Here is an 18,224-nt window from a genome sequence, read left to right on the forward strand (position 1 = left end):
TGTGACACACACAAAAAAAAGAGGAGCAAGAAAGAACATAGAAGAAACCAATCTTGTTCACCCAGAAATTCTCCAAAGAACTGATTTTTTAATCTGTTTTTAAATATAGAGAAAATGGAAGGCATGTAACTAAGAGCATATTTTTAACAATTTAAAAAACCACAGTCATCAAGAATAATTTCATATGAACTGAAACCCAGATAAAGCACAACGTTCCCCCTGTCCCCAAAAAGGACTTTTTTAAATAACAGGAATCGAGAAGAAATAATCCTACTGTCCATGGTCAGTATTGTTACATTAACACCAAGAAATCAGAGCTATTAAAATCCTAACCTATTCCTAATTTTCCACCAAAAAGCCTTATTTTCCATCACAGAATGCAAACGAAAACTGCAATGATATTCCATCTCACACCCTTCAGAATGGCTAGTATTAATAAGTCAAAAAACAACAGATACTGTTGAGGCTGTGGAGAAAGGGACCACTTATATACCGTTAGTGGGAAGGTAAATTAGTTCAGCTACTGTGGAAAGCAGTTTGGATATTTCTTAAAGAACTTAAAACAAAGCTACCATTTGATCCAGCAATACCATTGCTGGCTATATACCCAAAGGAAAATAGATCATTACACCAAAAAGACACATGTATTCTTATGTTAATTGCTGCATTATTCACAACAGCAAAAACACGGATTCAACTAGCTGCTCATCAGTGGTGGATCAGATAAAGAAAATGTGGAACATATATACTATGGAATACTACACAGCCATAAAAAAAATGAAATCGTGCCAACACGGATGGAACTGGAGGCCAAAGTCCTAAGCAAATTAGTACAGAAACAAACAAACAAAAAAATACCATACATTCTCACTTATAAGTGGGTGCTAAACGTTGAGTACGCAAGGTCATAAACTTGGGAACAATAGACATTGCAGACCACTAGAGGGGAGGGGAAAGAGAGGGGCCTGGGTCAAAAAACTACCTATTGGGTACTGTGCTGACTACCAGAGTATAATATATTCATGTAACAGACCTGTACATGTACCCCCTGTATCTAAAATAAAACTTGGGGGGAAAACATGATTTTCCTTTTTTAAACTTAAAGGGATTTTTTAAAATATGATTACAAAATAATGAAAATAGGAAATAGGAAAATTGTTGGCCATTAATGAGTTCATATTTTTGCATCTAGGTTTGTGTCATAAGGCATCAAAGTATTTGAAGAAGAAACTTAAGAACTTTCATTAATAATTTCTCTTAATATTTTAGCTTTTATTTTAGGTTCAGGGGCATGATAAATTTTAATAAATCTTGAAATAAATATAATGAATGCCAAATGACCAGAGAGAGGAAAATATCCTGAGTGTTGAAAAGGAGTAAAATAGGAGCCCTTTCGCTTTATATATTGATAAGCTCAATAATAATTTCTAGATATATCCTAGACAGACTATTAAGCAAATGATTTATAATAAATTTGAGGGTCAGATGCGGTAGCTTAAGCTTATAATCCCAGCACTTTGGAAGGCCAAGGTGGGTGGATCACTTGAGGTCAGGAGTTCGAGACTAGCCTCACCAACATGGTGAAACCTTGTCTCTACTAAAAATACAAAATTAGCTGGGCATGGTGGTGCACACCTGGAGTCCCAGCTACTTGGGTGGCTGAGGCAGGAGAATCACTTGAAACCAGGAGGCAGAGGTTGCAGTGAGCTGAGACTGCAACATTGCACTCCAGCCTAGGCAGCAAGCATGAAACTCCATCTCAACAACAACAAGGCAGATTCAAGATGGCCAAATAGGAACAGCTCTGGAGTGCAGTTCCCAGTGAGAACAACACAGAGGGTGAGTGTTCATTACATTTTCAAACGAGTTTTTACTGCCCACAGACCAGGAGATTCCCAGGCAGAAAAGCGCCATGAGTTTCCAGCATGGCTGTTTCAGCCAGCACAGTGGGTATCCACACAAAAACTCACACAAATCTGAGCCACCATTTCAACTGGCACCTGGAACACCTGGGAGACAGAACTGCTCATTCAGCTGAAAAAAATGGGGCTGAAACAGGGAGCCAGGTGATCTGGCTTGATGGGTCCCATCCCCACAAAGACCAGCAATCTGAAATGGTCTGGATTGAGTTTCACAGCAAGCACAGCTAGACCAGGGACGGTCCAGCTCTGGGGGGAAAGGGCATCCACCATTACCAAGGCAGTCCACCACTACCGAGGCAGTCCACCATTGCCGAGGCAGACCGCCATTACCAAGGCAGACCGCCATTACTGAGGCAGACCTCCATTACCAAGGCAGACCACCATTACCAAGGCAGTTCTAACTACACCTCTATAAACAAAACCTCAAGGAGGTTCACACAGCAGCTGGGCAGAGCCCATGGCAGCTCAGCAATGCCTATGCTGGCAGACTGTAACTAGGCTACCTCCTCTCTGGGCAGGGCATCTCCGAAAAAAGGCAGCAGCACATCAGGAACTTATAAATAAAGCCCCAACTTCCCAGGACAGAGCACCTGGGAAAAAAGGTGGTTATGAGTTCTGCTGTAGCAGACTTAAACATACCAGCAGCTCAGAACAGAACAGTGGAGCTCACAGCTCAGCACTTGAGCTCCTAAAAGGAACAGACTGTCTCCTCAAGCAGCTCCCTGACCCCCGTATATCCAAAGAGGCACCTCATAAAGAAAGGACAGCTCAGGCTGACATCTGGCAGGTATCCTTCTGGGACAAAGATAACAGAAGAAGAAACTGGCAGCAACCCTTACCATTCTGCAGCCACTGCAGGTGATCCCCAGGCAAGTAGGGTCTGGAGTGGACCTCCAGCAGTCTTACAGCAGTGGGGGTATGACTGTTAGAAGGAAAACTAAAAAACAGAAAGAAATAACTTCATCATCAACAAAAAGGACGTCCACTTAGAGACCCCATCCAAAAGTCACCAACTACAAAGACGACAGGTAGATAAATCCAAAAAGATGGAAAGAAACCAGTGCAAAATGATGAAAGCACCCAAAACTGGAACACCTCTCCTCCTTCAAGGGATCATAACTCCTCACCAGCAAGGGAACAAAGCTGGATTGAGAATGAGTTCTCATAAATTGACAGAAACAGGCTTCAGAAAGTGGATAATAACAAACTTCTCTGAGCTAAAAGAACATGTTCTGGCTGGGTGCGGTAGCTCACGCCTATAATCCCAGCACTTTGGGAGGCCGAGGTGGGTGGATCATGAGGTCAAGTGATCAAGACCATCCTGGTCAATATGGTGAAACCCTGTCTCTACTAAAAACACAAAAATTAGCTGGGCATGGTGGCACGTGCCTGTAATCCCAGCTACTTGGGAGGCTGAGGCAGAAAATTGCTTGAACCCAGGAGGCGGAGGTTGCGGTGAGCTGAGATCATGCCATTGCACTCCAGCCTGGGTAACAAGAGCAAAACTCTGTCTCAGAAAAAAAAAAAAGAACTTGTTCTAACCCAATGGAAAGAAACTAAGAACTTTGAAAAATGGTTTGATGAAATGCTGAGAACAAACAGCTTGGAAAAGAATATAAAAGAACCGATAGAGCTGAAAAAGACACAAGAACTTCGTGAAGTATACACAAGTTTCAATAGCCAAGTCAACCAAGCAGAAGAAAGGATATCAGAGATTGAAGAACAACTAAATAAAATAAAATGAAAAGATTCAATGCTATCCCCAACAAGCTACCTATGACCCTCTTCACAGAACTAGAAAAAAACAACTTAAACTTCATATGGAACTGAAAGAGAGATTGCATAGCCAAGTCAATTCTAAGCAGAAAGAACCAAGCTAGAGGCATCACTCTACCTGACTTCAAACTATACTACAAGGCTACAATAATGAAAACAGCATGGTGCTGGTACCAAAACAGAGATATAGACCAATGGAACAGAAAATATGCCTTGGAGGAAATGCCGCACATCTACAACCATCTGATCTTTGACAAACCTCACAAAAACAAGCAATAGGGAAAGGATTCCCTGTTTAATAAATGGTGTTGGGAAAAAAGGCTAGCCATGTGCAGAAAGCAGATTTGGTCAAGCATATCCTGAATACCTTGTAACATGTGGAAAAGATCTGTGACCACTTACATAATATATAATATAAGTGGATAAAAATAAGGAAAGGTTTGTCTTCCCATTAAACTGAAAGCCCTTTTTTTACACAGACTATGCCTGAGTTCCCCCAGCTTCTGGTACAGTGTCTGTAAATATTTGTGATTGATATAGTACAGTGAAAGTAAGATAATATTAGAACAGTGCAGAGACATTGGGAAATAGATTAATCCATTTAAATGTATGCCAAAAGGATCTGGGCCATTATTACTATTTGTAATGTGAGTCTCAAATTCACTTTTGAGCCACCTGGTAGCCAAGGGAAGGAAACAAATATGTTAAAAGATCACAGTCTCCAAAACCTAAAACTTCATTCCTTTTTCCAGAAGCAACATATTAATAGATTTTTCTTACAATAAAATCCTGAGAGAAATTTCTTACAGGATGTCTCATTAAGGAAATACAATGTGAAATACTGAGAAATTATTAAAATACAGTAAGTTGGTTTAATGTTTTTTACTCCTTCTTAAGGAAATAGCAGAAAATCCAATACAGTTTAGTTAAAGTAATTCCTTTAGGGACCAAAGTAGTAGGTCCAAGTACACAGATTGCCAGTGGTCAGCTTTGCTCCAGGCCCTGCAGTGCGGTAGGAAAAGTACAAGAAAATAAGTGATTGTACATCCTTGAGACAGTCTTTTTTGAAACCAAACTTTTGCTGTAGCTGGGCAATGACAGGTTTGAACCTGTATTCTCCAGCAAGAATGGACAATGCAGATATTTACTGTTGGTGATTAAATGCCAATTCTTTTACTTACACTGAAGAGTGATAATGAATCTGGGTCCCACTTTGAGGGATGCAGTAACAAACTGGGCAAACATAAAGAACAGTGATAAGGAGAATGACACATTAGGACATAATTTCATATGCAAAATAGACAGCAAACTGGGCTTGGTATATTGAATCTGAAGACCAACAGGGAAGTCATGATAAAACCAACACCTAAAGAACTCTCTTAGGGAGGAAGGAGCACACATTCTCTGTTGTCCAGAAACTGACCAATGAGTAAAGGTCCCAGACAAGGAGAACTGAGGGGAAAATCATTTTCCAACTGTAGAGCCTTCTGTAACAGGGCTATGCTGCCTTAAAATGATGGGAGGTTCCTGGAGGCTGGAGGGGTTTAAAGACAGACTACACAACTGCCTATCAGTGATGTTTCAAACATAATCCCTGTCCTCAGAGGGAGACTAAATCAGAAATCCTTCTGGCCACACAGATTCCCTGATCCTGGGGTGAGAAGAAGGCAGAGCATGCTCCATGTCTGTTTATGCAGAGTCCACCGACTGCTCTGAGGGAAACCTCTTAAACTGTGGGTTTTGTTGCAACTCCTAGCTCGTTTACATTGGCCATAGTCCTCTAAAGAAACACTCTAAGCAAGTGGAAACCATGGTTTCCCATATCCTCCGATTTCCTCTTAATATCCCACATGTAAAATGCAACATTTCATTCTTTAAAAACTTAGCTGATAATACTGTTTTTAAAACTTCACAGAGATTACAGTGATAATATTTATTTATCAGGGGTCTTTGTTAATATTTAAGATTCATTGCACTTGAAAACCAGAAGCATGCAGTGTTCTAATCAAGCATTCCAAATCACTGTTAAAGACACCAAAAATGTCACAATTAATTGTTTTGCTTTGCAGTGGATCTCAGGTGTGAGTTCACTTCTCTTAAAGAAATGTTATGCATAAAGTGTATTTTGCAAAGTACCAAATTTAGAAAGAAAGATAAATTTAGGATGCTAGAAGAAAGAAATGGCTCCAGGGCTTTTGGTTTTGATGAGGTTTTGATTTCATTAGATGGCTTGTCCTCCAGGCAAGTGCTGTGCCAGCCAGTGGGGTCAGCTGTGGTCTCTAATGTCAGTATGCACACTCCAGTCATCATAATTCATGAAATGCTCTCAAGGTCCTCTGTCAAATGCACTGAAGAACATACTTTATCAGAGCAATATTTTAAAATTTATGAAAAGTCAGAAGCAGGGTTGAATTTCCTTTGGAAGTTATTTCTGAAGAATTGTTTTCTTAAAATAGTCTAGATCATCTTCCTGTTAGCATCTTTTATTTTAATCCCATGATTCCATTCAATTTAAAACATTTGAGATCTCCCCTCCCCCAAAACTTTCTTAATAAGTATAACTGACTTACATGGGCCATTATGCCATGGAATGCTTATAGTCTGCCAAAATGCTTGCAGAGAGCACCTTCCAGGTGGAAATGTGTGGTTGCTTCAATCAGCAAAGCCTACTCTGTTGATTTGCCTGTTGTATCAAGCTAAGTTCAGAAAGATGTCTACTTTAAACCTCAGCTCCATTTCTCCTTTCTTCATTGCATATTCACAATTGTTTGTGAGTGCCTGGGGATTGTGTGGTTGTGTGAATGACAATAGGGCAACTTGCCATAGTTCATTCAGCAGAGCTTTTCTGAATGTTTTATTTTCACATCATTTTCATTCTTACTAAATGAATCTGTGCTTGATGCACTAGCTCTGGAAGCTGGACATCATCTATTATACAAGTACCCATGAGATTCTCAGGTCAAGCTTTTTGTCAAATTAAATGTGACAAATTGATTCTTAATTAACCCACAAGAAAAGTTGATGATAGTTTTCTTGAGTAAACAGAGTCCTTTGAGGTGGTACTATTTAAACTTTTTATAAATTTCCTTCTTTCCTCTCATAATAATCAGTGCCTTCCAAATAAGAAGTTTTGGATAAAAGATCTAGATCAAAATGAATTTCCTCATAAACAAAATATAAATGACTGTTTCAGGCAAAATAAAGGCCAATAGCTATTTCAGACTAATTTTGAAGGAATATGCATCTTATGATACCTCAGGATTAGTGTATACATGGAAAAACATTCATATTTCTTAAACTGATCATAAAGCTGACAGGTACAAAAATGGGCCACCTTCCAGCCTCGTCTTCCCAATTCTCAATTACAGATGTCTTAATTTTTATGTGTGCCATGGGCCCTTCAGCAATCTTGTGAAAACTGTGAACCATTCCTCAAACATATGTGACTACAAAAGGAAAACTTATGTTGAAATCTATTATTAAAACATTACACAAATTTGCAATATGGAAATTTTGCAAATATGTGTCTTTATTTTAAAAAAGCCCTAGGAGTGGGACTAATAGCTACATAATTTGAAATGATGAGCAAAATTAATGTTCAAGATGAAAAAATTATGGTTTCATCTGTAACTGTAAAATGAGGTATTAAAATTTGTAATTTTTGTGAGCAACAAAGTCACAAGTGCTGCTAATACCATCATAATCTATTGCCCTGGTTAGTGAAAGATAAGCACATAATTTTTCCTTCCTCTATGTTCACAACCCCCTAAATTTTACACACAGATCCCTTGGAGGACTATGGACTCTGCATTAGGATAGCCTGAGCCCAGTGACTCTTGCCACTGCTTCTACTTGTATTTGACCACTACAGAGGTGCCCTGGGGTCATGGTCAGTCATCAGCATGCATACGTTTGCATGGGATCCTCAGAAGCAATGGTGTCAGCAGAACCACACACAAACCCCACCATGTCACTGCCAGTGATCCCAGCATGTGAACACTGTCACCTTAGAGGGGTCACTCTGTGTCAGTTCAGTGCTTTCTCCAGCTGGGAAGTCTGCCTCTGGCAATGATGCCAAGAACTAATTCATAGCAGAATGTGTTCATTGTTCTCCATGATGTCATTTGCCAAATTAAAGAAATGGTTCTAGAATATCCTCTATGCTTATTTACCAAAACTTTATATGCTTGGTCTTCACTGTCAGGATATCGTGTTCCACACATTACCTTCTTCTGGGGGTAAAAAAAAAAAAAAAAAAAAAAGGTACTTCCGTATCTCCAGCTAAAATTTGTGCCCAAAATCCACATTTCCATGTGGATGTCTAAAACTGTATTATTCCCTTCTCCCAACAACCAGTTTCTCCTCCTAACTTTGACTTTTCTTCTCCTAACTTGTACAGTCATCTCAGACTTTACAGCCACCACACCAGCTTCCCAGACTCCACTCCCAAACATCCTTCAGTCTCCCTCTTTATTCCATTTTCATTTCTACCATGTTCATTTTCAGCCTAACCTGGATTCACTGTTACCCTTGTTCCTGCCTCTCACTATTCAGATCCATTCTGAATACACTGCTTCAACTTAATTTTTCCAGAAGGCAACTCTAATGAACCATTTATCCTGTTCAGAAATTTTCAGTGGCTCCCTATTTTCTACTGAACTAAATGCAGACTTTGCCCTACAAGCCTCTCCTCAACTTGGCTCCAGACTCCCAATACAACTGCCTGTTTCTCCCTGTTCTGCAAACTTTGATGACTTTTGTTCCATGAAAAAGAGATCAAATAGTTTGTCTCATTCATATTCTGGCTTGCTGCCTTTCACATTTTGTACCCTCCTTCTAGGATGTGTTTCTCTAGAAATTTCTCTTGTTGAAACCCTACTCTTCCTTCAAAGACCATCTCAAGCACTATCTTTTTTCGGAAAACTTCTTGATGTGTTCCCACCTTTCCCAACTAAATAGAATGTCTCCCCAGTTTCAGCCTCTATAGCATTTTTCTGCCCCTGCCTTTCATTATGATCCAATGTGTTCACTTTGCCCACCTCACTAGATTTTAATTACCAATGGTAAGAATTTGTAGCCCATTCCTGCAAATCCATTTTTGCATGGGGATTATTTCAATACAATTGAAACCATGTATTGAGTACCCATTGTGAAAGGCACTGTACCAAAGACTACCAGATGTACAAGGATAAATTAAAATAGCATTCAAATATTGATGAAGAAGGAACTAGCAATAGGTGTGTTTTGAACACAGACATAGAGATTATAAAACTGCCATTGGGATGCTCTTGAAGGAGGAAAGTATCTTAATGATTAAATAATCCCCTGCTTGCTTTTCCAAGTGTTTTCTGGTAAATCTGGACTTGGTGGGGAAGGGGAGGGAATATCCAGATAACAGCTACTCACCAGAGGAGAACATGTGTCACTGTCATCTGATTCCACATCATCCTCCTAACTACCTTAGTGATCCCTATATTTCACTTTCTCCTTTGTAGTTAGGAATCAGGTAGGCACACTGGATTTCGGCCAGTAGTTTGCAAATTCCAGTCCATTAGGACCAACTTAAAATACACTCCATAGTATCCTGAATCATTAGATGCATGAATCAAAAGTATGATGATGCCAGACACACTTTGGGAGGCTGAGGTGTGAGGATCCCTTGGGGCCGGGAGTTCAAGACCAGCCTGAACAACATAGTGAAACCCTGTCTCTGCAAAAAAAAATTTTTTTTAAATAAAATTAGCCAGTCCTACTGGCCTGTGCCTATAGTCCCAGCTACTCAGGAGACTGAGGTGGGAGGGTGGCTTGAGCCCTAGGAGTTTAAGGTAAAAGTTACAATGAGCTACAAATGCACCACTGCACTCTAGTCTGGTCAACAGAGAAATGCTCTATTTCTAAAAATTGAAAAATAAAAAATAAAGAAGCATGATGAATTATTAACATTATGTACTAGGTTTTTTCCACTAACAGGCTGTTTTCTCTTGGAGACTTCTGTTTAGAATGACAATTCCTTCTCCCTCAGTTTGAAGAGATAGACAAGTGTCCCCCTGGGCCGAAAATGTTACCACCGTTCTGATCTTTGCATGCTTATGCAGCAGCACTATGTACAGTCTTGGACTACACAGTGATTAGGTTCTCTTTCTGCTACACAACCTTGGATGAACTACAAATGTTAATTCTCAGTTTACGTATCTGTAAAATGGTGATTTTACTCCGTAAATTTCTGGGGATAACATAGAGATAATGAATAATGTAAGGAGAATGAGGAGAATGCATGTAAAAGGGTTTACCACATTGTCAAGCTCACAGGAACCTCTCCATGAATGTTAGTCATTATTTTCAGCATAGAAAACATGAGCAATTATGAACTCCTTCTCCAGTCCCATGTTGAGATAAATATAAGGAAACGAGGAAAAGATGGGGTCGGTCAACAAACTTTTTCTCTAGAGGGTCAGATAGATAGTATACATTTAAGTCCTGTGGGCCTTACTGTCTCTGTTGTAACTATTCAGTTCTGCAGTCATAGCATGGAAGCAGCCATAGACAATACATAAATGAACGAGTGTGACTGTGTGCTGATAAAACTCTATTTACACAAACAGGCATTAGGAGCCAGATTTGTCCTGTAGGACACAAACAGGCACTAGGAGCCAGATTTGTCCTGTAGGCATAATTAGCCAAACTCTGGCTATACTGCCCAAACCCTGGCCTTTGGAAATTTCCAGTCAAGTGTGGTGGTAAGATTTGTAAGACTTTTCAGGCGAAGGAAGGAGGAGGCAGGGACTAACTTCTACGTCATCCAGAGGAGCATAGAAACTTGGTATTTTAAGACAGCTTACTGAATGAATTTTCCAGAGATGAACATAAGTAAAAATATGGCCTAGAGCAAGTAGCTCAGGTTTGTTTTTTAATCTTGCATTTCAAAATAAGTAACTTCAACTTTGAAACAGAACCTTTCTTTTCAGTACATGTTTTCCTCAGAAACTCAGCTCTCCCCTTGATCCTAGAAGTTACACATTTCTCGGAATAAAAATGTCTGTAGATTAATTGGAAGACAACGCCTGATCCTGACTTCTGTTCCCTATCCTTATATATGAATAGACAGAGCTGAGAAGTCATTTCTCCTGCAGTTTGACTAGAAGGAAATGGAAAGTGCATGGTAGCAGAGGAAATCATTTATTTCCTTTTTTATTCTCATTATTAATATGTGATTGTATCATTAATAATATAAAGGAATAGCAAATGAGAATCTGTGAGCAGTATCAGACCCTGAAAATGAGCCAGTAGCTAAGTAACAACCACTTAGGATACTTGACAGTTTAGTAAAGTTGCCAAACAGGAGACAGACTCTGCTCCTTTAAAAGAAGGGTGACTGCAGCGTGTGTTCCCCACATAGGAGAGCCAGAACATACTTTCTGGGACTTTCTCAGGATCGCTGCTTGGGAAGGAAGTTGTATGGGAAATTCACAAATTCTTAGATGTTAACATTTAAATGTAGCATGCCACAAGACAACCTTTTTATTTTTTTATCAATAAAGTTGCAGGGGAGACCCATTTGCACTGTCTATCATATTGTATTTTGATATTCAAAACAGCTCGTCTCTTCTAGAGTTTTTTTGACTTAATGTTTGCCAATTTAATGGGCCTGGTGCTTTATTCATTAGAAGAAAGAAATTAAGTCTGTGATAATAAGGCAAGGTTCTTATCAGATTTCTCTTTTGTTGTTTTACAGTTTTCTCCTTGTCTTTGGTTGCTTGATTTTGTCAGTGTTTTCTACCATCCCTGAGCACACAAAATTGGCCTCAAGTTGCCTCTTGATTCTGGTAAGTGAAACATGAACAAGAATGTACCTGAATGTTATAAGAACTGCCTGTAATGCTTATATTATGCATCTTATCCCACAATAAAGTCCATCTCAAAAAGAGTTACTGCGAAATATTAAAGTTTCAAAGATTACTGAAACATTTGCCCACCAATTTAACATGTAGTCAGTCCTTAGAAATATATAGAGATGTTCAGGATTGCTATTACACAGCAATATCTTGTGTTACAGATATATCATAAATAGAAGGCAATATTAGAAAGCACTTTTAAGTATGTTTATCTATGCTAATAAACAAATTGTAAGAAGAGTCAGTGTCTATGAGGCCTCTTGCTATATTGTGAAAGACTATAGGGTAGAGCAGTAGCTAAATATTATTGGCCAAGAACTATGAGCATATGGCACCTCATAAGAAAATAGAAGGCTCCTTCATGCTCTTTTCAGCCAACAGACTGCGTTATGAGTTTCGCTGCTAATGCAGTTACCTGGTGATAAATTCTGCAGTTTGCTCTGTTTGCATTATGCTGTCAATCCTCAGCCACACAGAATTGCTCAATTCACTTTAAAATGGAAAAAGACCCCAAGATATTTTTATCCAAATTATTCTGAGCCTTTTAAGCTCTCATACTTTCTATTACAACTAACCTATAGCACTTTATACTCAAATCACATCTGATTGACAGTTTGGTTCATTTTCAACTATTTTGACCCACTCACTTTGTCCAAAATTATCAGATTTGACAGTCTTAGAGCTGTTTGAATGAACTGCGAACTGGAAGAGCTCACTGTTTCTGTAAAGCCTAGGGTTATACAGAAGCAGGGGAAGGAAAACAGTAAGATGTTGTTGTGCCCCAATAAGCAGAGATTGGTTATGTTACAGCAATAAATATTGAATATGAAAAAAATGTTACTACCATGAAGGTGGAAACAAAGATTTCAACTCATATAACCTGAGAGAAGGGGGCAGATGTTTTCCTACCTTTGGTTTCAGATGACTAGTTTGTACTTAAGGTTGCAAGTCATCAAGTCTTTCCGTGCAATATCAGGGACAACTCATTTTGAATCCGTGATAAATCTCTCTCAATTCATTTGCATACAAGCTGTGCTCCAGCAGCATATTGCTCATGTTAAGGTTACCATTTCAAAACCCAAGGTAGAGAACAGATAGACCAAAGAGCCCATCAGGGATCTGTTGCATTTCCAAGCTTTCCCTTTGTGTAGAAAGCAGGCATTTAACCTTGTCTATCCTTTTGATAACAACAAATGATCTGAGCCCAAGGGCTAAGGTATGGCTGGTCCACCTATAGAACTACAACCAGGAATTTTACACTGAAAATAGAAATCTGATTTTTAAACTTGGAAACAAAAAACTGGATCTGCTCCATGACCAATGATACATATTAGGAATAAATCAATCATTAGGAATCTCATGTAAAGGTTTGTTTCAGATCCAGGTCAATATCCAAAATGTTAGATTTACATCCTCCAAATATCTGAAATAAAAATTCTGTCATTGCTAATGAATTTCTAAATAGTCCAAAGAAACCCATGTAATTACAATGTCTAAAACTGGTTCGTTTCTTGACTTTTATTTTTTTATTTTAATTTATTTAGTTAACTTTAGGTGCATACTATATCTGGCATTTGTCCCCATGTTATCCCTCCCCACCCTCCTCACCCCCCACTGTCTCTCCCCTACTCCCCACAACTTCCCCCAGTGTCTGATGCTCCTCTCCCTGGGTCCACATGTTTTCATTGTTGAACACCTACCTGTGAGTGAGAACATGCAGTGTCTGGCTTTCTGTTCTTGTGTCAGTTTGCTGAGAATAATGGTTTCCAGATTCATCCAAGTCCCTACAAAGGACACAAACTCATGGTTTTTTATGGCTGCATAGTATTCCATGGTGTATATGTGCCAAATTTTCCTTGTCCAGTCTATCATCAATGCGCATTTGGGTTGGTACCAGGTCTTTACTATTGTAAACAGTGCCACAATGAACATATGTGTGCATGTGTCTTTATGATAGAACAATTTATAATCCTTTGGATATATACCCAGTAATGGGATTGCTGGGTCAAATAGAATTTCTATTTCTAGGTCCTTAAGAAATCACCGCACTCTATTCCACAATGGTTGAACTAATTTACGCTCTCACCAACAGTGTAAAGTGTTCCTATTTCTTCATATCCTCTCCAGCATCTGTTTTCTCCAGATTTTTTAATGACCGCCATTCTAATTGGCGTGAGATGCTATCTCAATGTAGTTTAGATTTGCATTTCTCCAATGACCAGTGATGATAAGCATTTTTTCATATGTTTGTTGGCCTCATATATGTCTTCTTTTGAAAAGTGTCTGTTTATAACCTTTGCCCACTTTTGAATAGGGTTGTTTTTTTTTTCTTTCATTTCTGTTGTAGTTCTTTGTAGATTCTGATTATTAGCCCTTTGTCAGATAGGTAGATTGCAAAAAATTTTTTCCCATTCTGTTGGTTGCCGATTTGCTCTAATGATGGTTTCTTTTGCTGTACAGAAGCTCTGAATTTTAATTAGATCCCATTTGTCTATCTTGGCTTGTATTGCCGTTGCTTTTGGTGTTTTAGTCATGAAGTCCTTGCCTATGCCTATGTCCTGGATGGTTTTGCCTAGATTTTCTTCTAGTGTTTCTTGACTTTTAAAACCTGTTGAATAGTGAACAATGGATTGGAGTTTAGTAACTAGACTGCATTTAGTAGAAAATAAAAATGTAGATGTCCGTCTTGAATGCTTTCAGATTTAGCAAAGTAGAATGAGTTCCTCTATGCAGATGAGGCCTTTGTTTTGAGCAATGTAGTTAGTGCTACAGATAGATATATGCAGAAACCTATTGCAACAAATCTTTCCATAGGGAGAGGGTTTGTTAACCCTACTGTCTTTGTGCTATAGTGATACATTGTCAAGGTATACTCTTAAAACCCACCTAGAAATATGCAGACTGTATTGCAGAGCTAAGATATACTGATGATATTCTTCACCAATGATTTATCCAAAATCTGTATCTTACTTGGACAAAAAATTCAAATACAGTCTTTGCTTTACTTTTTCTTTAGCTAGCAATTAATAAATTAGGAAAGTATTAATATTTTAATTATTTTTCATAATGAGTTAACATAGTGTATGATAAAAGTTCAATCAGTTATAGAAGATTGGGAAAAGTCACTCACTAAGATGATAAATCTTATGATTTAAGGAATCTCTTATTTATTACCTTTTTTTTTTTTTTTTGAGATGGAGTTTTGCTCTTGTTACCCAGGCTGGAGTGCAATGGCATGATCTTGGCTCACTGCAACCTCTGCCTCCTGGGTTCAGGCAATTTTCCTGACTCAGCCTCCTGAGTAGCTGGGATTACAGGCACGTGCCACCATGCCCAGCTAATTTTTTTGTATTTTTAGTAGAGACGGGATTTCACCATGTTGACCAAGATGGTCTCGATCTCTTAACCTTGTGATTCACCCGCCTCAGCCTCCCAAAGTGCTAGGATTACAGGCATGAGCCACCGCGCCCAGCCCTATTTATTACTTTTTAACATGTATTTTTGAGACATTACTGTGATTTTAAAGTCACAGAACTCAAAGAACACAATTCTGATTAGCAGTAAAGTTCTCAAGACGAGACATATCAAAGGAATTTCCATTCAAAAGAAGAAAAAGGATTGTCATTCAAACAGTAATAGGAATGGCTTTTAAAATGTTTGCAAGGCCAGGCACAGTGGCTCACGCCTGTAATCCCAGCACTTTGAAAGGCTGAGACAGGCAGATCACTTGAGGTCAGGAGTTTGATACTGGCCTGGCCAACGCAGTGAAAGCTCGTCTCTATTAAAAAATACAAAAATTAGCTGAGCACACACCTGTAATCCCAGCTACTTGCGAGGCTGAAGCAAGAGAGTAGCTTGAACCCAGGAGGCAGAGGTTACAGTGAGCCAGGATTGCATCACTGTACTTCATCTTGGGCAACAGGGCAAGACTCCATCTCAAAAATAAATAAACAAAAAATAAAATGTTTGCAAAAATGCACAATAAATCCACATTTGTACACTTTTTGTGTACACTGTTTATATATAAAGATGACACCAGAGGTGTAAATTTAGAACTATATATAAATCCTATATAAGAATTGTGTATTTTTTATAACATCTGTCCCTTTTGGGTTTTTTTTAACATTTTAAAATATGTTCAGAGATTTCCTAGAATTCTATTTCTGTGCAAGTAAAAGGCACCCACACTTGTGACAGGGAGCACACTACAGGCAAACCTGGCTCATAGAGCTCTCTTTGACACTCCTTTTCCACCTAATTGTTCCCTTGAGGGCACCAGCATATTAGGTGCAGGCCATCCATGTCTCACTTGCCTCCTAGGGCCCCCATAAAGACGTTGTCTGCCCATGTCACATCCAAAAGGGATATCTCCCCTCACTTCCATCCAGAATGGCACTGCGAATGCTCTTATAAACTTGTAACATCATTAACTTGCCTTCGTTACAAGCCAAATGAATACCTGTGTTAATTTGCTCATTTATTCTTTTCAGTTGTGGCAACTGAGGTTTCAGGCTATACATGAGGTTCCTTCTCTCTATAGAAGCAGTGGAGCATAGACTTAAGAATGTGGTACAGACTATAGCTGGGCTCCATGAATTCAAATTTCACACCTGTCCTGTTTTAGCTATGTGATTTGGAAAATCACTCCACTGTGCCTTAGTTTTCTCATCTGTTAAAAGTGAATAGGAGGATTCTAGAAGAAAGAGTAGGAAGCACCGGGAGTCTGTCTCCCCACCTAACAACAATGGCACTGGCATAATTTAATGTAATTCAGTGGATGGAACTCTCGAATCTATTGTATATTTACAACCTTCAGAGGAAGGCTTAGATGGTAAATTGCAGTTAATTTTGGTCCACTTCAGCTCTTAGCACAGTGATAGCTACCCATGCCCTACACCCAGTCCATTGTAGGCAGCTGTGCACATGTTCCAGGAGAGACCTGAACATAGCTTGTGAGAGCCAGGATGGGCAAAAAGAACCCTGTCCTCCAAATGTCAGAAATCTGACCTCTGGTGACTAATTGCTGCTTCTGATCACAGAGGCACAGACAAAAAATGTGGCAGCCATTGTTGTTGCACCTCCCCCCATTGCTGTAAGTCCTTCCCCCACCAGCAGAAGTGACTTCCAGGGGATTAAAAGCATCCTCCCCAAATCCTTCATTTTTCTTTTTTCCTATTTTGGAATAAAATATATAAATATGTGATTATATGACATTAATAACTGAAAGGAGTAGGGATAGAGATGTAAAGGAACAGAGTTTTTGTATGCCATTAAAGTTAAACTGTTATACATTCAAATTCGAGTGTTATAACTTTAGGATGTTAATTTAATTCCCATGGCAACCACAAAGAAAATAGCTATAGAATATACACAAGAAGAAGTGAGAAAGGAATTCAAACATTTCACTACAAAAAAAAATCAGCTAAACACAAAGGAAGGTAGCAATGCAGGAAATGAGAGACAAAAAAGCTATAAAGTATATATAAAACAAGGAGTAAAATGATGAAAGCATATACTTATCAGTAATTGCTTTAAATATAAGTGGATAAAAGTTTCTAATCAAAAGACAGAGATTGGCAGAATGGATAAAAATACATGATTTAACTATGTATATGCTGAGTTCAAGAGACTTACTTTAGATTCAGAGACACAAATACATTGATAGTAAAAGGGTGGAAAAGATATTTTATGCAAATAGTAAACAAAAGAGAGCAGGGATAGCTATACTAATATCATACAAAATAGACTTTAAATCAAAAAAGTTATAAGAGACAAAGAAGAACATTATATGTTAATAAAAGGTTTAATACAACAAGAAGATATAATAATTATAAACATCTATGCACTTAATAACAAATCATAAAATACAGAAGCAAAAATTGACAGAATTAAAGGGAGAAGTAGATAGTTCTACAATAATAGTTGGAGACTTCAGTACCCCACTCTCAATGGATAGAACACCAGACAGAAGATAAGTAAGAAAATAGAAAACACAATTAACCACCTAGGTCTAACAGACATATAGAGAACACTCTACCCAATAACAATAACATAAACATTCTCCTCAAGCACACAGGGACATTTTCCAGGACAGGCCATTATGTTAGCTACAAATTAAGTCTCAATGATTTTGAAAGAAGTACACCACACAAAGTATTTTTTCCAACAACAATGGGATGAAGTTAAATACTAATAACAGAAATAAAACTGGAATATTCAAAACTTTAACAGCATACTTTTTTTTTCCAGAGACAGAGTCTCACTTTGTCACCCAGGCTGGAGTGCAGTGGTGGGATCTTGGCTCACTGCAACCTCTACTTTGTAGGTTCAAGTGATTCTCCTGTCTCTCAGCCTCCTGAGGAGCTGGGACTATAGGCGCACACCACCATTACCAGCTAGTTTTTGTATTTTTAGTAGAGACAGGGTTTCACCATATTAACCAGGCTGGTTCTGATCTCCTGACCTCAAGTGAACCACCCTACTCAGCCTCCCAAAGTGCTGGGATTCAGACATGAGCCACCATGGCAGGCCTAAATAGCATACCTGTAAACAACCAATGGGTCAAAGAAGAAGTCTTAGAAATTAATGAAAACAAAACACTACTTACCAAAACCTATGGGACACAGTGAAAGCT

At 38.7% G+C, this 18,224-nt stretch overlaps 1 protein-coding gene across 8 annotated transcripts in view; it reads left to right on the plus strand.

Moving 5' to 3' along the window:
• Positions 1 to 18,224, plus strand: part of KCNQ5 (potassium voltage-gated channel subfamily Q member 5) — a 633,783-nt gene that overhangs the window by 389,757 nt on the left and 225,802 nt on the right. For all 8 annotated transcript variants that reach the window (XM_078369545.1, XM_035296121.3, XM_002746718.7 and 5 more), the window contains exon 2: positions 11,431 to 11,521. Coding sequence is in view for 6 of the 8 variants with exons in the window: in XM_035296121.3 (XP_035152012.1) it covers positions 11,431 to 11,521 (91 nt within the window). In the remaining 2 variants the exon portion in view is untranslated. The remainder of the gene's footprint in view (positions 1 to 11,430; positions 11,522 to 18,224) is intronic.

This window comes from Callithrix jacchus, chromosome 4, assembly GCF_049354715.1.
Source record: "Callithrix jacchus isolate 240 chromosome 4, calJac240_pri, whole genome shotgun sequence".
In the NCBI taxonomy this organism is placed as follows: Eukaryota; Metazoa; Chordata; class Mammalia; order Primates; family Cebidae; genus Callithrix; species Callithrix jacchus.